This window comes from Lytechinus pictus, chromosome 7, assembly GCF_037042905.1.
Source record: "Lytechinus pictus isolate F3 Inbred chromosome 7, Lp3.0, whole genome shotgun sequence".
NCBI lineage: Eukaryota > Metazoa > Echinodermata > Echinoidea > Temnopleuroida > Toxopneustidae > Lytechinus > Lytechinus pictus.
The window spans coordinates 26,914,324-26,933,698 of record NC_087251.1 but is presented as its reverse complement, the minus strand read 5'-3'; the positions used below and the strand labels follow the sequence as shown (position 1 = coordinate 26,933,698).

The 19,375-nt window shown below is 35.4% G+C and overlaps 1 protein-coding gene across 2 annotated transcripts in view; it reads left to right on the top strand.

The window, feature by feature from the left end:
- Positions 1 to 7,190: 7,190 nt before the first annotated feature.
- LOC129264646 (neutral alpha-glucosidase AB-like) overlaps positions 7,191 to 19,375 on the top strand; it is a 29,320-nt gene continuing 17,135 nt past the window's right edge. The window contains exons 1-7 of one of the 2 annotated variants that reach the window (XM_064102365.1): positions 7,191 to 7,303; positions 9,022 to 9,261; positions 9,847 to 10,020; positions 14,806 to 14,830; positions 17,013 to 17,133; positions 17,916 to 18,012; positions 18,649 to 18,750. In XM_064102365.1, the coding sequence (XP_063958435.1) occupies positions 7,191 to 7,303; positions 9,022 to 9,261; positions 9,847 to 10,020; positions 14,806 to 14,830; positions 17,013 to 17,133; positions 17,916 to 18,012; positions 18,649 to 18,750 (872 nt within the window). Of the gene's footprint in view, positions 7,304 to 9,021; positions 9,262 to 9,846; positions 10,021 to 14,727; positions 14,831 to 17,012; positions 17,134 to 17,915; positions 18,013 to 18,648; positions 18,751 to 19,375 lie in introns of both variants that reach the window. The other variant, XM_064102364.1, reaches the window with a different exon arrangement.

Below are 19,375 nucleotides of genomic sequence, written 5' to 3'. Positions count from 1 at the left end.
CGGTCGATAAATATAAAGTAATTTTAATGATATTTATCGACCGAATATATATATATTATAAATATATAAATATTTTTTGGTTTTTTAATAAATATTAGGAACTTTATTAAAAACTGGGAGTTAATATTGTTTTTGCCCATGTACGTTAGTTTGGGCGCAAAACAAAACGTAAAATTGGTGAGTTAGGTCTAGTTTCACCGTGGGAATTTATGGCCTCCATGGCCAGATATGGGTACCCGACCCAGGCTTCATTGGGGAGTAAGCCTACGTTAGTAGATGTTTTTTACTCCACAGAAGCCTCCAGGCAACCGCCGCTGACGAAATGATCGGCAGTGAATGGAGTGGTGACTGAAACCAGGATAATGCCGAGCCTCCTAGACCTAGAGAGTTAACCCAGGGAGCTCCGGCCCACGAAGAGCAGGCCGGAGCCCAGGACTCGTCCATGTAATACGAGGTGGACATAGGCGATAGGGTCTATCAGGGTGCTACATAACTTTTAGAAGCACTTGCCCGGTTGGGCAAGTGAATTTCTAAATAGTTGGAAAATACTTGCCCGAAAATACATTTCACTTGCCCGAATAAAATCCTTCAAAATAATGTTTTACCGCTGCAAAAGAGAGTAATATGGTTTTATATACCATTGCCCCTTTCCTCTCTTTAGACGTGAACTATTGTACTTTGTAATTTTTTTTTCAAGGAAGGAAGAAAGAAAGAAAGATAAAGGGAAGGTGAAAGAATGGGTGAAGGAAAGATTGAAGGAGAAAAAAAAAAGAAAAACGAGATGAATGGAGAAAAAAGAAAGAATAAAGGAAAGAAAAAAAGGTTTCCTTCATTCTTTGAATTGATAAAGAAAAAGGGAAAGAAAAGAACAGGAAAGGAAGGGAAAAAGAATTAATGGGTGAAAGAAAGAATGGAGAGGGGGAAAGTAAGAAAAAGGAATGAAAGAGAGAATGAAGGAAAAAAGATTTTCTTCATTTTTTGAAAGAAAGAAAGAAGGAAGGAAGGACTGAAAGAAAGAAAGGGGAAAACAGAAAGGAAATTGCAAAAAAGGAGAGAAAGAATAAGGAAAAAGAGAAGGAAAGGATGAAAAGAATGAAGTGAAGAGAGAATAATAAAAAAAATAATGGAAGAAGGAAGGAAAGAAAGAAAAAAAAAAGGAAAAAGGTCGGGAAGGGAGAAGGAAGCAAAGAAAAAAAAGAGTAAAGAAAAAATGAAGAATTTTTTTTAAAAGAAGGAAAGTACATGTAAGAAAATGAAGGACAGAAAAAAAATGAACAGAGAGAGGGAAAAAAAGATCAGGAAAGAAAGCTAGGAAAGATTGAAAAGAAAGATAGATGGAACAAAAATGGCAAGCGGGAAAGATAGAAGAAAGGATGAAGAAAGGATAGAAAAGAAAGAAAGAAAGGAAAGAAAGAAAGAAAAAAGGAAGGAATGAAGGAAGGTAGCAAGTAAGGATTACTTACGGAAGGAAGAAAAAGAAAGAAAGAAAGAGGAAGAAAGCTCAAATTTGAAACAAAACAAAAATGCAATCTAACAAAAATCTTGCTGATATTTTTTTTTGTTTAAAATATATTTTGAAAATTGTTGGAAAAATAAACTACACTGATCACAACAACACTCAAAACAACGACTGAAACTAGTAATGAAAACTCAATAACTTGCTCCTCCGATCACATCACCAAATCAGTAATCTGAGAATCCATATAAGTATAAAAAAATTCCCGCCGATTTTGTGATTATTTTGTTGGAAAAAGTATTTTTCATGTGAGCTTGTTCACTTTGATTCGGAGTTTGATCGGGGATAGTACAGGGGAGCGTTTCATGAAAGGACTTGTCGGACGTTTTATCCGACAAGTCCCATTTTATCCGACAGTTACCATAGTAACAGTACCTCTCAGCCAATCAACATCAGAGAAAGATGTCAGATCTGACAACTTGTCGGATGAAAATCTTGATGAAACACTCCCCAGGTGTACACAGCAGCATGCAGATCCATGCATGCCTGCCACACAGGCTGGAGGCTGTGCGCACCAGCCACATGTATGTATGCTGACTCTGTGTGTGTGTTTTTGTGTGTAGATCACAAAAAATGTCGCAAACTGGCTTGCAATTTGAATTGAAGGAAGTTGTTAACTTCGTTTTTTTTTCTCTCTCTCTCTTCTTTATTTTTGCATGTGAAGTATGGGGAAACTTTGTAAAATTTCATTTCACAGTGAGAATTTTGCTTGCCCGATTCGGGCAAGTAGTTTTTGTCTTTACTTCAAAACACTTGCCCGACTCTAACTTCTACTTGCCCCGGGCAATCGGGCAAGCGCTTATGTCGCACCCTGGGTCTATGCTCTCCAAAATGGGGTAGAATGGGGTTGCAATAGCACTCAAAATAAAAGGGGAAAATATAAATTATGCACTTACCTCGATTATATGGATGAAGGTCTATCGTGAAAAACAGAATCCTGACATCGAGGCACAAACTGGACCCTCAAAATAAGGAAATGTTCTGTCTCGTTCGTTCTCCTTCTGTCAAAATTGAAACCAAAGTGGCCGATCGATACAGAGAACGAATGCGTCAGAGGTCTAACTCCCTGGGTTACTAGAGAGTAAACGTCATGCACTAACGTGTGCTTACACTCCACAGGCACAGAGCCAGGGATTGAGTCCCATTCATATGCGTGTACCGCGAAAAAAACTGAAACTTTCACCCCGAGATTTCTACTTTCCTTCTAAAAGATCTAGATCTAACTTTTAGCCCTAAATCATGTAAATGGGATACATCTTCATTTCCGACATTTCTACAATATTGATTTCATTTTTAAACTAGAATTCATTAAAAAACTAGAAAAATATTATGAAAAGACAGGAAAAACTTGTGCGATGTTTACACCGCCATCTTGTTTCTTTTTGTTCTTCGCCAACGTTACAGACGCTAGTAAGGGGTAAATTAGATAGATAGTAGGAGTGGAAAAAGTTTACAATAGCAATTCTTATAAATCAAGATTTTGTACATGTATATGAAAGAAAGAAATTATAAATATCAATGAGATTAGTCTAACAAATTTTCAGAATTAAATGAAATATGACTGCCCAATTTCTCTTACATAACAATGTGAAAACAGAGAAGAAGAAAAAAATTACATCAATTGACAAATAAAACAGACTGTGTTAACTGTTAAGGATGACTTTTTTTCTTTAACAGAATGAAAAATGGATAAAAAATTATTTGTAAAGGTTAATTAGAGGAAGATTATTTTGCCTAAAACATCCCTACAGTGACTCACCTTACCCCCTCCCCCTCATCACTCTCCCCAAACACTCACACATGCTCGCTTCTAAAATCACCACTACCCCCCTTCCCTTCCCCCAGTCACAATACACATCCATCCACACATGTACACCCATACTAGTGCTGTAGCCGAACCGCCGAACCGAACGGTAGTTCGCCGAACATGGCACTTCCGAACCGAACCGAACACTAAGACTTGGTTCGGAAGTTCGGCAAAAAAAAAAAACGGCTTTCAGCTAATAAATTTATAAGTTTACACCCTTTCTAATCATTATATTTGCGCATTCTCTAATCTTCTTTGCAATTGTATGTTGGAAGTATGCGCTTATTTTGCGGTTACTAGATTTTGTTTTCATTTTCATGTTGACATTGTGGTTTTTACGTCCCTGATTAAGAAAGGAGATCCGATGAATGATGTTGCGCGAGCTTGCGCTATAATCATTTTACTGGCTTTCATCATCTCTCGCTCTGTGGCCGAATCGCCGAAGCATGGTAAAGAAAACCAAAACTGTATGAGTGTTCATTGGTTAAATCTAATTATTTAAATATTGTTGTTTTTAGGTGGCGAACAAGATTCTTGTTTGAAAATCTTCAAAGTATTTTGAATGAACGAGCTGAATAAACTGAAAGTGAAAGATGAAGTACCATTAATATTACGAATTACGATACGTGATTAAGATCGTAACTCGTGTATTGTTGCGGCGGAGAATAAAGATCTGATTGAGGTGATTAACATTATTATTGAGGTGTCGGCTCGCTACTGTCTAGTTTTCATGATTGAAAACGAGAGATCCAGTGAAAGTGGGAAATAAAGTGAGTGACTGTTAAAAATGGAAAGGAGAGACGCAAAACAAATAATATAGAAATGAGATGAGGTGAAGTTATTTTTTTTATTATTAACAATCAGATGAAAATAAAAATCAAACACTCATGAATGATTACGGTCTAGCATATAGCAAGATCCCCTTCCCCTTGTTGAAAAGTTGAATGAAGATAAAGCGGAAACATTCATCTCTTGGGGGAAAATGACCCCCAATCTTTACTTTTTTCCCTTTCTTATCAACTTCTCAAATTAACCATAAACAATTTGATGATCACTCTACTCCCCCTGTCCCATTACAGTCGTAAAACTTTGCATCCCACTTTGTCTGTATGTTCATGGTCGAATGAAATCTGACCAATAAAATCATAGAAATCTCGGCAATTGCTCTTCAATCGGTGAGCTGAGTTTCGCGGGCAGACAAAGCACGTGGCTGTATGTACCAATGCGACAATCAGCCACATGCGATTGGTGGTTTAGTTCACCCATCGAGCCAATTAGCGAAAGGCGCATTACATAAGCACGCTTTCTTCGACACGCCCCTGGCCCTACTATGCCTGCAGCGCAGTTCAATGCACTGGCGCTGGCCGCCTCGTATGTGATGCAATGGCCAATCACGTTTGGCCGGACTGTAAATATAAATATTCATGAGCTCAGAGTCCCGCTACAAGGGGACTGCATGCGCTGGCCTAGCTGGTACGAGTGCGAGCGTAGTTAATTTGGCAAGTATCCAAAGTGTGGTCCAGGTATGGACGACGAGGAAGAGTCGCCATTTTAGAACTGTGAGTTACCCAATAAATCTGTCATCAGATAATCAAATTCGAGATAACAGTTGATTCGTTGAGCGCTATAACTTTCATAGTTTCATGTCAACAAGATAGAGATAAAATGGTTTGATGTGACAGAGGACACACGAGCACATGCAGTCAATCAAGTACAAATTGTCTACCGGTACGCTACGTATACCTGAATGAACTATAACTTTATCAGTCTATCATTACCGAACCCCGAACCGAACCAATGTTCGGCAATTTTCTGCCGAACCGAACCGACCCCGAACATGGCGCCTGACTTGCAGCATTATACTAACCCATACACTATGCATCCTGCTGTGGTACATCTATCTGTATTGAACAAATAAAACAAAACAGAAACAAAAATGAAGCAACCAAGACATCCATAGCATTAAGACAAGTATGCACTGATTTGTTCCCATTTTCTTTATAAGTGCACCCCCAGCTTCCTCTTTTTAAACGCTATTTGATATTCCGTATCTCTATATTCTTTAACCACATGTGTCACTTTCTGTACGGTTGCCAATATTCCCTGTTTTCTTGAACTAAAAATATAATACAATTTATTAAAGATATTCTTAATCCCTCTTGCCTTACTTACACTAACTTCCCTTTGTGTCTGCCTACTCCTTTTCTTTCATTCCCTTCACTAACCTGATTGGTCTTCTCTACTCACTAATGCCCCTTTTGTCTCCTTGTTTCTAGTGTTGCTGTAGCTTGTTTGTGGTCTATATTATGGTTGTTCCACTTTATATGTTTGTCATTTTGCCTCCGACGAAGATTCTGCTAGGATCGAAAGCTTAGGCCCCTTTTTGACTTTCTAAAGATATTCTTGTAGTATTTCCAGATATCCCCATGAAAATTGTTTTCCAACTGTCACTGCCAAGTTTATTCATTTGTAATATATTACTCATCTCTTCCCATAATCACTTAATTTCAGGACAATTAAAAAATGATTTTTTGTAAGACTCAACTTCTTTTTTTACAAAAATGAACTGTCTCAAAACCAAATTTAAAAAGTTCTGTTTTCGTGTACAGCCCCTTGTAATTGTATTGAAATTATGTGTTTATTCATTAGCATTGCCCATTTCAGTCTCAAAAATACTTCTTTCAGTTCCCCCATTCCCAAATCATATTCAGATTGCCCATCTGTAACATGAAATACATAATCATTTTGAAATTTTTCAATGAAGTGATCATATACTTGTCTAGATTTTATATCACATAGTTTCTTAACACGCCCAAATATCATCAATTCAATTTCAAAGTTGTCTGTATCCACTTCCATGAAATCACCTTGTATCATCCACTCTTCTGTTATTACTGAAAATATCTTTTCAATTCTGAGCAAGTTTTCAGATGAAAATTTCATATTTCTTGCACAACTGCTACAGCGCCATCTGCTTTCTTGGGAGTGTCAAAAAGTAAAATGCTTTAAAAAAATTCAGTTATATAAATTCCTAACAGCTGCATATTCTGTTAAATAGGCCTGTGGCTGATATTGCTGACAGGAGTGAATTTATGACAATAAAAACAAGAAACTTTAGGGCGATTCCATAAAATGATCAACCTTTTTGTACGTCTGAACCCATTTTTCTCAAGTCTTACTTCACTTCATAAACTGACCAAGTCATGGTCCTTTGAGAACATTACAGACTGTCAAATGAACATGAAATCAGAGATAGACAATTTCATGAAGGTCCCACATATAGGGGGTCGGACGTACATATGTTATGGAATTGCCCTTTATGCATTAAAATGTGGCTTGATGGACAAAACTAATTTGTTTCATATTGTATGTACCCTTATCCAAACTTGGGGAAATTATTAGATATGTTTGATTAAAAGAGAGTCAAAGATGATAGCATGTAAAAACATGAAAAGGTCAAAAGTATGCCATGCTTAGAGCATTAGGAGAAAAATGAGTTACTTTTAATTTGATGTTACTCTCCAATGCCGTAATGCCTTTTATTTTTGCTTACCACCTTACAAATATCATAGCGATTTGGTCATAAGAAACAACCACCAAATGTCATTTCGTAGCAGCAGATTGTCTTATTTTGTTGTAAAAACTTCTTTCTTTGTACTGGTACAATTACTTTTTCTGTTGATATTCTGTATGAGATAATGAGAACTTGGGAAGGGGTGGCTTGCAGCGGATAGGTTACTTGTGACATCTGAACTTTAACCTGTATACATAGGATTCTGCAAATAGAATCATATTTGCATAAAAAGAAATATTCCTTGTTTATATTCTCTCTCTCTTGTATTTGTCTTTTTCATTGCATCCAGGAACATGGGTCTCGCACAATTGTCTTTGATTGGCCTTTCCCTTGTGCTACTATTTGAAGTAGGACACGCAGTTGACAAGTCCAATTTCAAAACTGTTGATCAGTGTGGTTTTGCAAGGTAAGTTCATAAAACAAGTATGTATAAAGGATTATCTCTCATCTAATGATGTGAAAAGTAGTAGAATGGAAAATAAAGAGAATGGTAAATAACACACTTTTGTTTTAGCACTTTGGTTTTTAATTTCGATGAAAAAGTACAAAATATCAGTTATATTTTGAATGATTGATACTTTAACATCAAGAGCCCTTTTTACTGGTAAAAAACACATTTTGGACTGCAAAAATTAAAATATGATATCATTTTATTAGGGCACTGAGATGTTTGAGATCTGACCAGGGCCCTGTAATACAAAGCTTAGTGATGAATAGCAAATATGAAAGAAAATTTGTGATTGGTTCCTGGTGGGTGTTTCATAAAGCTGTTCATAGGTTACGAATGGCTTTATGCATGACTGGTAACCCTTTCTCTTGCCAAGTGATATATCCCTATGTAATTGAGTTAGGACCTAAGATCATGTTCCAGTCGTGTCTTAAGTTGTGTGTAAATTTATGAACAGCTTTATGAAACACCCATCAGGTCAGTCCATTTAGCGATTGATTGCAAATTTGTGTGTTACGGAGCCCAGAGTGGTCATAACTCAGGAAGGAAAGAGTAAAACTTTGGACTGGGCCTGATTCCACAGTCAAAATCTTTAACTAGATTGGAAAGGGGTATTTATATGCCTTTTTGGATGTAGAGCCTCTTTATGAATGAATTGAAGTATACATGTACACTAAAATGTCCAATTCATTATTCTTACACTATATTTCTTTGCAGATAACCTAGCACTGTTTAAATTAATAAGATATACCTGATACCATTCACTGAGGAGCTCCAAATAAAAAAAATGGATCAATATAAAGTTTGAAACACTTTAGTTCGTAGGTCATACCATTGTTCTTTTGTTGAGGCAAGGAATATAAATGTTGTAATCCTTTCAGTTACAGAAGAAGGTTGATTGATGTTTGTTGAGTGCTGACCCAAATGTATATCCAGTAAAGTACCTTAGGAGATATTTGTACTCTGATGATATTGAGTTTTTCCTAAGGAAGTTGGATAAAAAATGTGTGTGAATGATTTCTATCAAACAAATATGGAGTAATATTTTGCTTCTCTAGGCATTAAGGAGGTGTATTTGAAAGCTCATAAATGATAAATAGGTTTTACTAATTAATTTGTGGTGACACAACATTTGCTCCTGCGACAATTGCTCTGGGATTAATTTCATCTAAGATTTAGGGTTAGGGTTGCAATATGTTAGGTTTAGGTTAGGGTGTAGTGTTGAACCCAGGGTTAAAGTTGGTAATTCGATTAGTGTGTGGAATTTAGAGTGGAGCAAATGTCATGGAACCCTATGTTTTGTATAATTATAACTTCAAGTTGATTTTTAGACATTTTTCTCAAATTCGAGTGGTATACAAAATGCTTGTTCAGAGATACAAAAAGTACCCACATTCTTTAGTGTTCAGATAGAACATGAGAACCACATCACTTAAGTTATTTTTCATAATCGCACTATAATGTGCTATCTATGTGCCAACTCTTTTCTTCTCTTTTTTTTCTCCAGTGTTACACAATCAGACTCATAACCTATATTGTATTCACTTTCTGTTTATTCATTTCATCTGCTTTTTGCAGCCATGTGGCAAAAAATGTATCCCATCCGCAGTTACATTTAGGGTATCTCAATTGTAGTCAAACATGCTATAAACTTTGCATATTGAATCTTCATACAGGCGACACAAGGACATTCCCGAAGGCCAATCACCCTATGCAGCTGTCCTTGATTCCTTCCATATCGAGTCTGATGGAGTGATGCGAGGGAATATTCTCAACACCAAGAATGGTATCCTGCTCAGTCTTGAGGTCTTTGGCCTTGAGGATCGGATGGTCCGCTTCAAAGTCAATGAACTGAGTCCTATCAGACCGAGATATGAGGTTCCTGATGTCCTGGTACTCGAACCAACTCCTGTCAGGTAAGTCATGGCAAGTCAAGTCCAAGCTGATCGTAATCCCATTACTTGCCGTTTCCATGAAGCAGTATGGCCTTGAAAAAATCTCATCATAGAGGACATTTTAAGATGGCAACTAGCAATAATTCCTTCCTTCTCCAGAAATGGTCACACTGCATATGCTATGACATTGCATTGAATTGATGGTACATTTATGGATTTCATAAAATATTAATGAATGCTATCAATTGATTATTGCGAGTAATTGAAAAACTGTAATGTGGAAACATGCCATGATTGTGTACATGTTATCCACAATGCGTAATTACTTCAGTACTGGTAATGCATAATGTACAAAGTTCCATTACATAAATCATTGTAATTGTCATGGTAACATGGCTCAACTGCCAATCACTATTAAGGTTTCATTTATTCCCATCGTAACCTGATGATAATAGTAAAGTTTTATGCAATATGACCTAAAACCCATTTTTGAAATGCAGTTGTCCTTAAGTTTGCTGAAGCTGGCTTCATACTCTACCACATTTTGATGTAAAATACTTATTTCCTTATCTCCATTATTTTCTCTCTGACTCACCTTCATAAAAGATGGACCATTAACAAGCAGGACTCGACGTCCATTGAGGCCACCACCAGCTCTGGCATCACCGTGCTGCTCTCCTCCCAGCCATTCCGTATGGACTTCTACGACAACAAGCAGCTCGTCTTTAGCATCAACCCTAGAGGGCTCATGAAGTTTGAACATCTGCGGGAAAGGAGAAAGTAAGATTAAATAAGAATTTGGTAGCGTGGCAGTCACTTCAATGCCTAGACTTGCAAAAGAGAATGACGTCAAGCACAGAGTACATCTGTACTGGTGGTGGGATTTTGATTTTACATATTTTTAAAAAGTAATTCTCTTAAATACACATATTCTCTTTAAGATTCTTCTTTGCTTGTAGTTATTGGTATTCTTTGAACATATTTTTCAGTCCTTCACGTTTATAATCTCATGGAGCTCAATAAATCGCTCTCCTTACTTTTTTGAGGAGCTCATTTGAGCTCCTTAGAATCGCTCTATCAAAGGAGCTCAATTTAATACAATACATGTATGCTAAATTGTAGATTTTCTTATAATTGTAATTGCAATATCTGTTAATCTGTGGTGAAACTAGGCCTGGGTCATTACGTTTACAAAATATTGCGCTCCTTCAAAAAAAAAAATTATAAAAAATTGCTAAAATTTCACATTTTACATCTTTAAAGAGAAATTCCAGTAGTTGCAGTAAACACTGATTTCATGAGAAAGTCTGTAAATCCAGGCTTAATTATCAGTATATATCATCGAGGATCTAGATCTGGTACAGTTACATAAACTGAACTTTGTGAAATCTTGAAATCTACGCTGAAAATGTTCAGACTGAACTTCCCCAACACAGATAAGCGCACGTGGGACAGTGTATAATTATTGCTTTGAGCGTCGGGCCCAACGCTCTACCCGAATCATGTGCTTATTTGCTGATTTCTCAGCAATTACACAATTTCTTCCAGAATCCTTTGGCACATGCGTTTTATTCATACAAACAGACACTTTGGTGGTCATTTCATTGGATTCTGTACTAACTCATTTTGATATCGCTACCAAAACTAGCATTTACCTTTAAATCCATGAAATGGCCATCTGTTTTCCACAATTCCTTGAAATTATTTTAATTTAGTTGAAAACTATCAGGAAATGAAGAATATTCAGCTCTTTCTAATTGACTCTGATTGATGATGGTACAATCTGTAAATATTGTAGCCCACATGTAGACTTCCATGGTGTTGCCACATTAACTGAAAACGATCATTGATTTTTTGAACATTTTACACTTGGTCAACAACATGAAAATCTACATATGGGACTGCAATATTTACTGAGTTTAACATCATAAATCAGAGTCAAGATATTAGGGGTGAATTTTCTTCATTTTTTGGTAGTTTCCTACTAAAAGTAATTTTAAGGAATTATGGAAAATAGATGCCTATTTCATGAATATAAAGATGTAAAATGAGAAATTTCAGTAACTTTTGGTGAAGTTTTTTTTTAATAAGGAGCACGATATTTTGTTTGCCTTATATTTTTTTTAGGAATGCGGTAGGAGCGCTGGCGCGATCGCGCTCCTCAAAAATGAAGGTCTGATTTTTTAGGAATTCTGAATATTTTGCATTAGATTATCCGGAGTCAGTAAAATTAATTTTGAAACCATTTTAACCACTTTTTGTCTATAAAAAGGTAATTTGTTCAATTTTACCTGCAAGTCTCATAAGACAATAAATTTGCCATCGCTTAACACATTTACCTTTCGCAGATATACAACATTTATTCAATTATATTACTCATAATAAAGGGGAGGGGTAGGTGAAAGGGATCAGCATTTAATGAAATAGCCCTTCTGAAATTTCATAGGATGTTGCATTCTACGGCTGGTGTTTTCACAATGACCAGTTGATACAATTCTGTTGCATCATGATGGTGATCATGACATATATTTTAACAAGTTGGCAAGGCATATATCACTCATTCCTTGTTTTGAAAAAAGGATCAATGCAAAAGAAAAATCTATGCAGGGCCTTGTTGCGAAAAAGTATAATATTGATAATTCACCCCTAATGGTAGTGGTAACGATGCTCAATAACCAAACAACAATTCCATGCAAATTACACAAGGATGGCTAAGATACAACATTAGTCAATTTAATGTATAAAGGGTCAAGAGAATATGTTTGTCCTTCTCTCAAATCAATCATGGCGGTCTTGACCAGCAACTTCTCCCATTTTTAATATTCTTTAATGATTTCTCATATTTTTTTATATAGATATTTCTTCCAGCCGATTGCCTCAGCTGGTATTCTATCACAATATTTGCAAAGAGCTAAGCATGCTACTTTTTACATGAACTGAAAAGATTTTTTGAAGTGCTTTAATGATTAGGATACTAATATTAGAGCATCACCATGTAAGTCAAAATCTTTGTGGAAGAAGTGGGAAATGGTCCTACTTGGCAAAATCATAGTCTCAATCCATCCTCAGAACAAATGATAAAAACGATTTTTCATAAATTTAGACCATGACAGTGTATGCTTTGAGATAAACAGGTACTGTAAAACTGGAGTTGTTAATTGCTGATGAAAGAAAGTTTTTTTTTTTTTTTTTTTTGGGGGGGGAGTGTGATACAGGCCAATATAGTCTAGCATAATTTGTGATTAAATCCTGTATACCTTAATCTGCCAGTATTAATGTACGTGTATCTGTGTCATCCTCCATATTTCTGCCAAAATAGATTCATGCCTTTGCTCTGAATGACATTTCTTGCCATGTTGATGTGGATGTGCATGTGTTTAAATGCCTCTGTGTGCGAATTTCTGTTCTTCTTGTTCAAATCCATTATGTACTGAGAACTATTTCACTAGAAAACTACATATTTAAAGTTTGAATGCATTTGAGTTGATCCATTGGCCCATATTTTGAACTCTGTCTGAAGTTAGTCCAGGTTTGTTTATTGAAAAGCAATGAATCATAGCCACAAGTCTAAAAAAAATTATTGTGCTTCTTTACCTGGCGCATCTCTCAATCTTTCCATTAATGGATAGAACTTTTGTAGTTATCTTTTCCATACAAAGTTAATGATTCAAATATCATATGTGGTGACAAAAGAAAGTGAACATTTTGTAGAGATGGCTGTCCGTAATTAAACCACTATAGACCACATTTTAAAATTTTAACCCAAGTTCAGAATATGGGCCATTTCTTCAAAAAAAGAAGAAAAAGAGACAATCTCCTTTTACAATGTAGATGTTGTATGTGTGTACACGTAAATGTATGCACTCCTAGGGATGAGAGCAGTTTACTAACATGCATTCAATCTCACACTATACTGTACTAACATTTTTATTTTCAAGTGGCAGATTATTATCTTTTTAGCATTTCATCCAGAAATTTGCGTGGACTTTTGCTATCTTAGTCTAGACCAGTAGACCACCTGATGACATCATAGAAGATTTTTTTCTTCTGAATTTGAATTATTTTATGCATTTGACAAAGTACTTTGCATGCAAAAAAACATGAATGGGATTGATATAATGGGAGGCAGGATGTTTCTTGAATTTTTATTTAATATTTGAAAAAATTTGAAAGAATAGAATAAATGTGCATGAACATAGCTAATGTTTTGTCCATAATGTCATAAGATCATAGTATAGTTGTTGTTCTGTTCATACCCATAATATTTCAGTAATTCATGTCATTTAACCATATTCTGAAATTCTGTTTGACTACTTGTCATTGTTCTCGCATGCCAGTCTGTATCTTTACTTTTACATTTTTGGTAGTTACATTATCAACACAATTAGATATTTTATGTGCCCATTGGAAAAAAATGAAAGGGTTGTTAGACATCCAATACTTGAATTTCAGTCAAAGCACCAATTCAGACAGTTTCATGTACAACCTACCAGTTGTTGGTTGTCATCTGAGCACTTATCATGGCATTGTAATATCTCAAAGTTCAAACTTGGTGGAAGTTGCTGCTGGTATCTGCATGCTTTCCATGGCAACGAATTGATTAAAATTGGATGTTACATGAAGGTAGTGAAGGTCAATTCGCATATCATTCAATATTATTGCCTTTCTCGTTTGTGCTTACATGTATATACATGTATCCATGGAAACATTTCATCTCTGCTATTAACATCTAATTCCATATGTTGTAAACCAAAATAAAATAAAGAAAATGTTTATTGTATTACCCAAATGACTGTGCCATTAGCCAATTAACCATGGTGGTGGTTTTTATGGTATGAACATGTCCATATAATTTTCAATCCAAATGGAGAGCATATCAATTTTCTAAGTTTAAAGAGGGTAAATTTTTAGTTACTTTCAATATAAAGTGATCATTTTGTGTAAAAAAGAAAAAGAGGATAAAATTCCATATTCCATTAAAAGGCAGATAGTATAGAACTATCTGTGTCCAGAATTCAAAATAAAAATTTAGCTGCGCTGCGTATTCAACCAATATTTTTAATTCTTTTAAGTTTGACAGGAATTCAAATTTAGTATATGACAAGTGGTCAGTTTATTCATCAAAATATTTAATAAGTGAACCATCACACTGTTAGAAATCCTTTAGTAACTGGCTGAAATTGTCTCCATGTATCAACATGCTGCTGCACTCTGTCATCCACATGGTTTGCCTGCCTGTTGGTGTTGCTCTCGGGCGTGGTATACCTCGCTCTTTCATTGCCTTTTTAGATTAATGACTTCCTTGTCATCTACCAAGTTCAGGTATTGTTGATAAAACACTAAGAAGAGATACCATATACTTCTGATTCCATCAGTAACAAATTGTTCTACTGTGGACAAAGTTCATTCATCCCTTACAAGGGAAGTATGGTGTCTAACAACCCTTAACCTAAATGTATCTTACTATTAACATGTATACTACCCCAGCTCTCTGGACCAGGGTGAAGAAGGCCCTGGTCTACTTGACCTTGCTAAAGATGCCATTCTTGATTTGGTTGGTTACAGATCCGAGGAAGACCAAGACCAACCGGTGAGTAGTCCAGGAAGCTGTCTCATGAAGCTGTTTGTAGGTTACACATGATTTATGCACGACTGGTGATCCTTTGTTGGGATAGATGATATATCCTAATATAGCTGACTTTGCACCTAAGAACATGTTCCAGTCTTATGTACAGTCATGGGTATCATGCAAACAGCTTTATGAAACACTATCCTGCTTTTAGTCTTGGGCAGCATACATGTAGAACATCTTCCAAATTCTAAACTTCGTGAGCATTCTTTCTATCATCTATTTAATCAATTCTCTCTCTTTTTAAAAATTTTGTTTGTCAATTCTTATCCTTTCTAAATGATTATTGTAACTGCCAAATCACATTCCATAATCCAAAGGCATATACAGTAGCAGTACAAAAGAAACTGTTAACATATAATTTGCATAGCATTTGCACAAAAGAAAAAATATATAATGAAAACTATCATAGTTTACTAATTTAATTTTTATCAAACACTTCAAAAGATGAAATGAAATTGCAGTACCAGTATGTGATATTTTTGAATTTTTTTTTTTTTGTAGTCAGTAAAACATCTGGCAAAGAGTATTATACTGGTATGGTTTTCCGTTGAAAAATTTGAAATCATACATTTTTTATTTGCTTTTACATTTTAAAGTCAGCATAATTTTTTTCATACAGTCTTTTTCGAGTGGTTATTTCACTCTATATCCAGAATCTTTGCTCTTTCCTTGAGTAGTAGATATAGATGACACATACGGTGGAGGGAAAGGTCCCAAAATTTATTTAATAATAAATAATAAACAGCATTTATTATACGCCATCTATCAGTAAACTGTTTGAAATGTTTTTAGAGTTCAATTATTGCTGTGTTATATCGACCTACATGTATTCCATACACTATATGGTCCTGTTGGATACACATGGTGGCCATGAACCTATCAACTTCAATTTGCATCAATTTGATAACATAACTTTAAATAAATAAGATGGTTTTGATCACCAATTTGACGATTTCAGTTTGCAAATTTGCAACTTTTGATACCAATATTATGATTTTTTGTTACTATTATAGTTTGGCAAATTTATAATGAATTTTACCAGATGGATATGGCCAGAAAGCACTTATTTGCCATCTGTTTCTTCAATACTATCAAAAGATGATCAATTCGCATTATAGAAATTGTGAAGTTTGCTACTTAAAATGTAAGCTTGATGGCAAAATTTTCTCAATGGTTATGAAATTCACAGCAATTTGAAATGCCGTGGAGCACATTTCAAGGCCACCATACATTAAAAAGCTACCTTTGAACTAGTTAATCTGATAGATGTAATATGAATATGGTTACCTGAAAAACTATTTGCAGACTCGATACTAAGTATTTTAGATTAAGTATTGAAGATGCATGTAAGTTAGTGTGGTGCAAGGTTTCCTCTAAAGGTATTTGAATATGCTTCCAAACCAATAATTTTTAGATATGAGATGTAACATAAATTAATAGCTTCATAAATTTGTATTCGACAGTGACAATTTTTTTTTCTGGTGACAGCTTTCTGAAGTGATGCTCTGCTCCTATGTGCATTTATATTCATTTTCAAAAAAAAAGAAGAGGGTCATACTCTCTTATTTATGCCAAGTCATTTATGCCAAGCCAACCATGAATCAATAGAGATAAATTATTGTAAGTTAAGAAACGAACAAAGACCAAAAAATATTTAGAATTGGATGAGGAATGACAAAGTTTAAGGTTTGCTTTCTTTCATGAGACAGTCAAAACTTATGCTGTACCAAAACCATTTCTTTTGTGTTAAAAAATTGCTTGGGTTATATCTTGCTTAGCTTATGCCAAACCAGAGAATTTGAATTTTTTCAATGCTGTCTTTCGTTCCTCTCTCTTTAAAAGCTATTTCAAATATCTCAGATTTTTCTTATACAAGGGAAAATGTAGCTAGGTACAATATCCAACAGAAGTGAGTACACCCCTCACAAAAGCACTTCCATTGCAGCTCTTCACCAAAGTTCTGCTTCTTAATCAACATACCCATGAGGGCTGTGCTCTCATTCATTTGATATTGTATGTCACAATGAAATGAATTTACTTTTAAATTGTCCCAAACATGCGACAGGGCCAACTTTTCCTTTTTCTTGGGATAGTTGGAATATTTAGTTTGTGATTTGAAATGACTCCTTATATTGATCAGGTGGAGGAAGGGGAGGAGGTGGAGAATGTCGAGCAGGCCGAGGAGAAGGAGCCGGAGGAACCGGAGGAGCCCGATATGTGGGAGGAAACCTTCAAATCACACACTGATAAGAAACCATACGGTGAGTCCAGGACCCAGTAACACAAATCTGAGCAACTGATTTTTGTTTGCGATTGATTATTGTAATTGATATTGATTTGATTGCACATAATGATCAGTGAAAGCAATCAGGAAATCGATTGTGTGATCAGTTAATGAGCAGTGTGTTATGAGGCCAATATTGGTGAAAATGCTTGTATTCAATTGAAAATTTTATCAAATCTGTCTGTTTCTGGACCAGCACTTTGGGGTCCCTGGGCAATGATTGTGCTGTATATGTTTACACTATTGTCATTGTTACTACTGGGTACTAAGGATGTCAAATTCTTAGAATATGAACTATACCCAAATTCTCATATTGCATACCTCCCTATAAGAACATTTGCTCAGGTACATGTAGGCTTGTGCCTAGACCAAAAGCTTCAGTCTCTGTATTTTGGTTGTTCCGCTGAACTACGTTGGCTCCACTACGGGGATGATACTGAAATGTCAGAAATTTTAAATTAATTTTCAGAAACGACAGTTATTCCTGTCTAGCTTGTGCCTTATTAAAGGCAAATACTTGAACCTTGGAATACTTGAACTAATTATTGTTTATAAGGCCATAGCTCAAGCCTTCTTTGGTATATAATCTCATTTTCTAATTTTTGGTGTTTAGCAAACTGGCATTCATGGCTCAGGTCTTAAAAAGTGACTAGTAGTCCTTTAGATGACTTCCCCTCTGGGCTACTTTTATTTGATGTCCTAAAATTTCTGCCATAGACTGTATAGTGCATTATGTTATGTTGTGTCTTTCATTTGCAGGTCCTTCATCCATTGGACTGGATTTCTCCTTCCCTGGATTTGATCATGTCTATGGTATCCCGGAGCATGCCGATTCTCTTGCACTCAAGGCAACAGGGTAAGATATCAGCAAAACAGAAATTACCATCTGGGTCACATCTGACAAAGAGTCGTGATTGATCAAATCAATCTCAACTATGCAAAAAAATCCATCAGTTTCGTAGTTTGAATATATGGGAAATATTCACAATTTCCCTGTGGAAACTTAGAAGAGCACACATATTTGTCAAGAAATGATGCATGTACAAGTAAACATATTCAGAAAACTCTTTAATTATGAATACATTCTAGATGTTTGTGTTGGTGGCTTTCTCTAGTTGTGAATGATCAAGTCAACCGCAACTATTTGTAAGAGTGGGACCAGTTCTTGGGGAATTCTTATAACAGTTGACATTTCTAATTTTTAACCATCATAATCGGTAGTCCTGCGATAAGCGGTATTGGTAGAAGAAATTTTGTCTAATGTATGTGTTTTTTTCTGATCATCATCTTGTTGGCATATTATGTAATTTTCTACCATCTCATATTGCTTGAGCTTGATTGATGAATATTCAAACATTAATAGTACTATGCGTTATGAAGATCCACTGGCTTAAATTAATCTATTTACATTACAATCCCAAACCGTTGCCTGCTGCTAAAACATGTTTAAAAAAAACTGTTTATTTATCATCTCTACCCATTAACCTTGCAGATCATCTGACCCCTATCGTCTCTACAATCTGGATGTGTTTGAGTATGATTTGGACAAACGTATGGCTCTCTATGGATCTGTACCTTTTATGCAAGCTCACAAGTAAGTGATTGCTAGCTCTAATCTTTGTTGTGTCTCAGAAGTGTTATGTCTTAAATTTGTTTGCTATTTGTGTTTTTTTTATAGATATTACTGAATTGCAACCGAAGACTTCATTAACATCAAGGCTCATATCATAAAGTTTGTTACAATAACAAATTAGCAATAACAGTTTAAAGCTACTGAAATCATTCATGATTAGTCAATAGTAAACTCTTTTATAGAAACTGTGCATTTGTTTTACCAGCTCTTTGTGAAATAGGGACATGGTCTGGGTCATAGATTGGGTCTGTTCCTGAATGTGATGCATAAAAAATGGTGGAAATAAATGATTTATCTAACTTTTTCCAAGGGATTGTAAACAGTAACCATGCTTATTTTTTATGAGATGGCTTTTGTGCTAATTTTATAAGCTTATAGGACAAGATGTCCAAGAATTTATTCAATATCACAATGCCTTTAGACTGATAGTGAAGTGTTCACACCCACCCAGAAACATAATCCAAGTACACCCCCTGGGATTTTCATCTACTAAGCCTCGAACCATTTGTCAGTAGAGTGAAAATATTAACGAATGGTGTTTCTTTTGTACTTTGAGTTTTTGCCTCTCGTATCCCTCTGCCTCTCT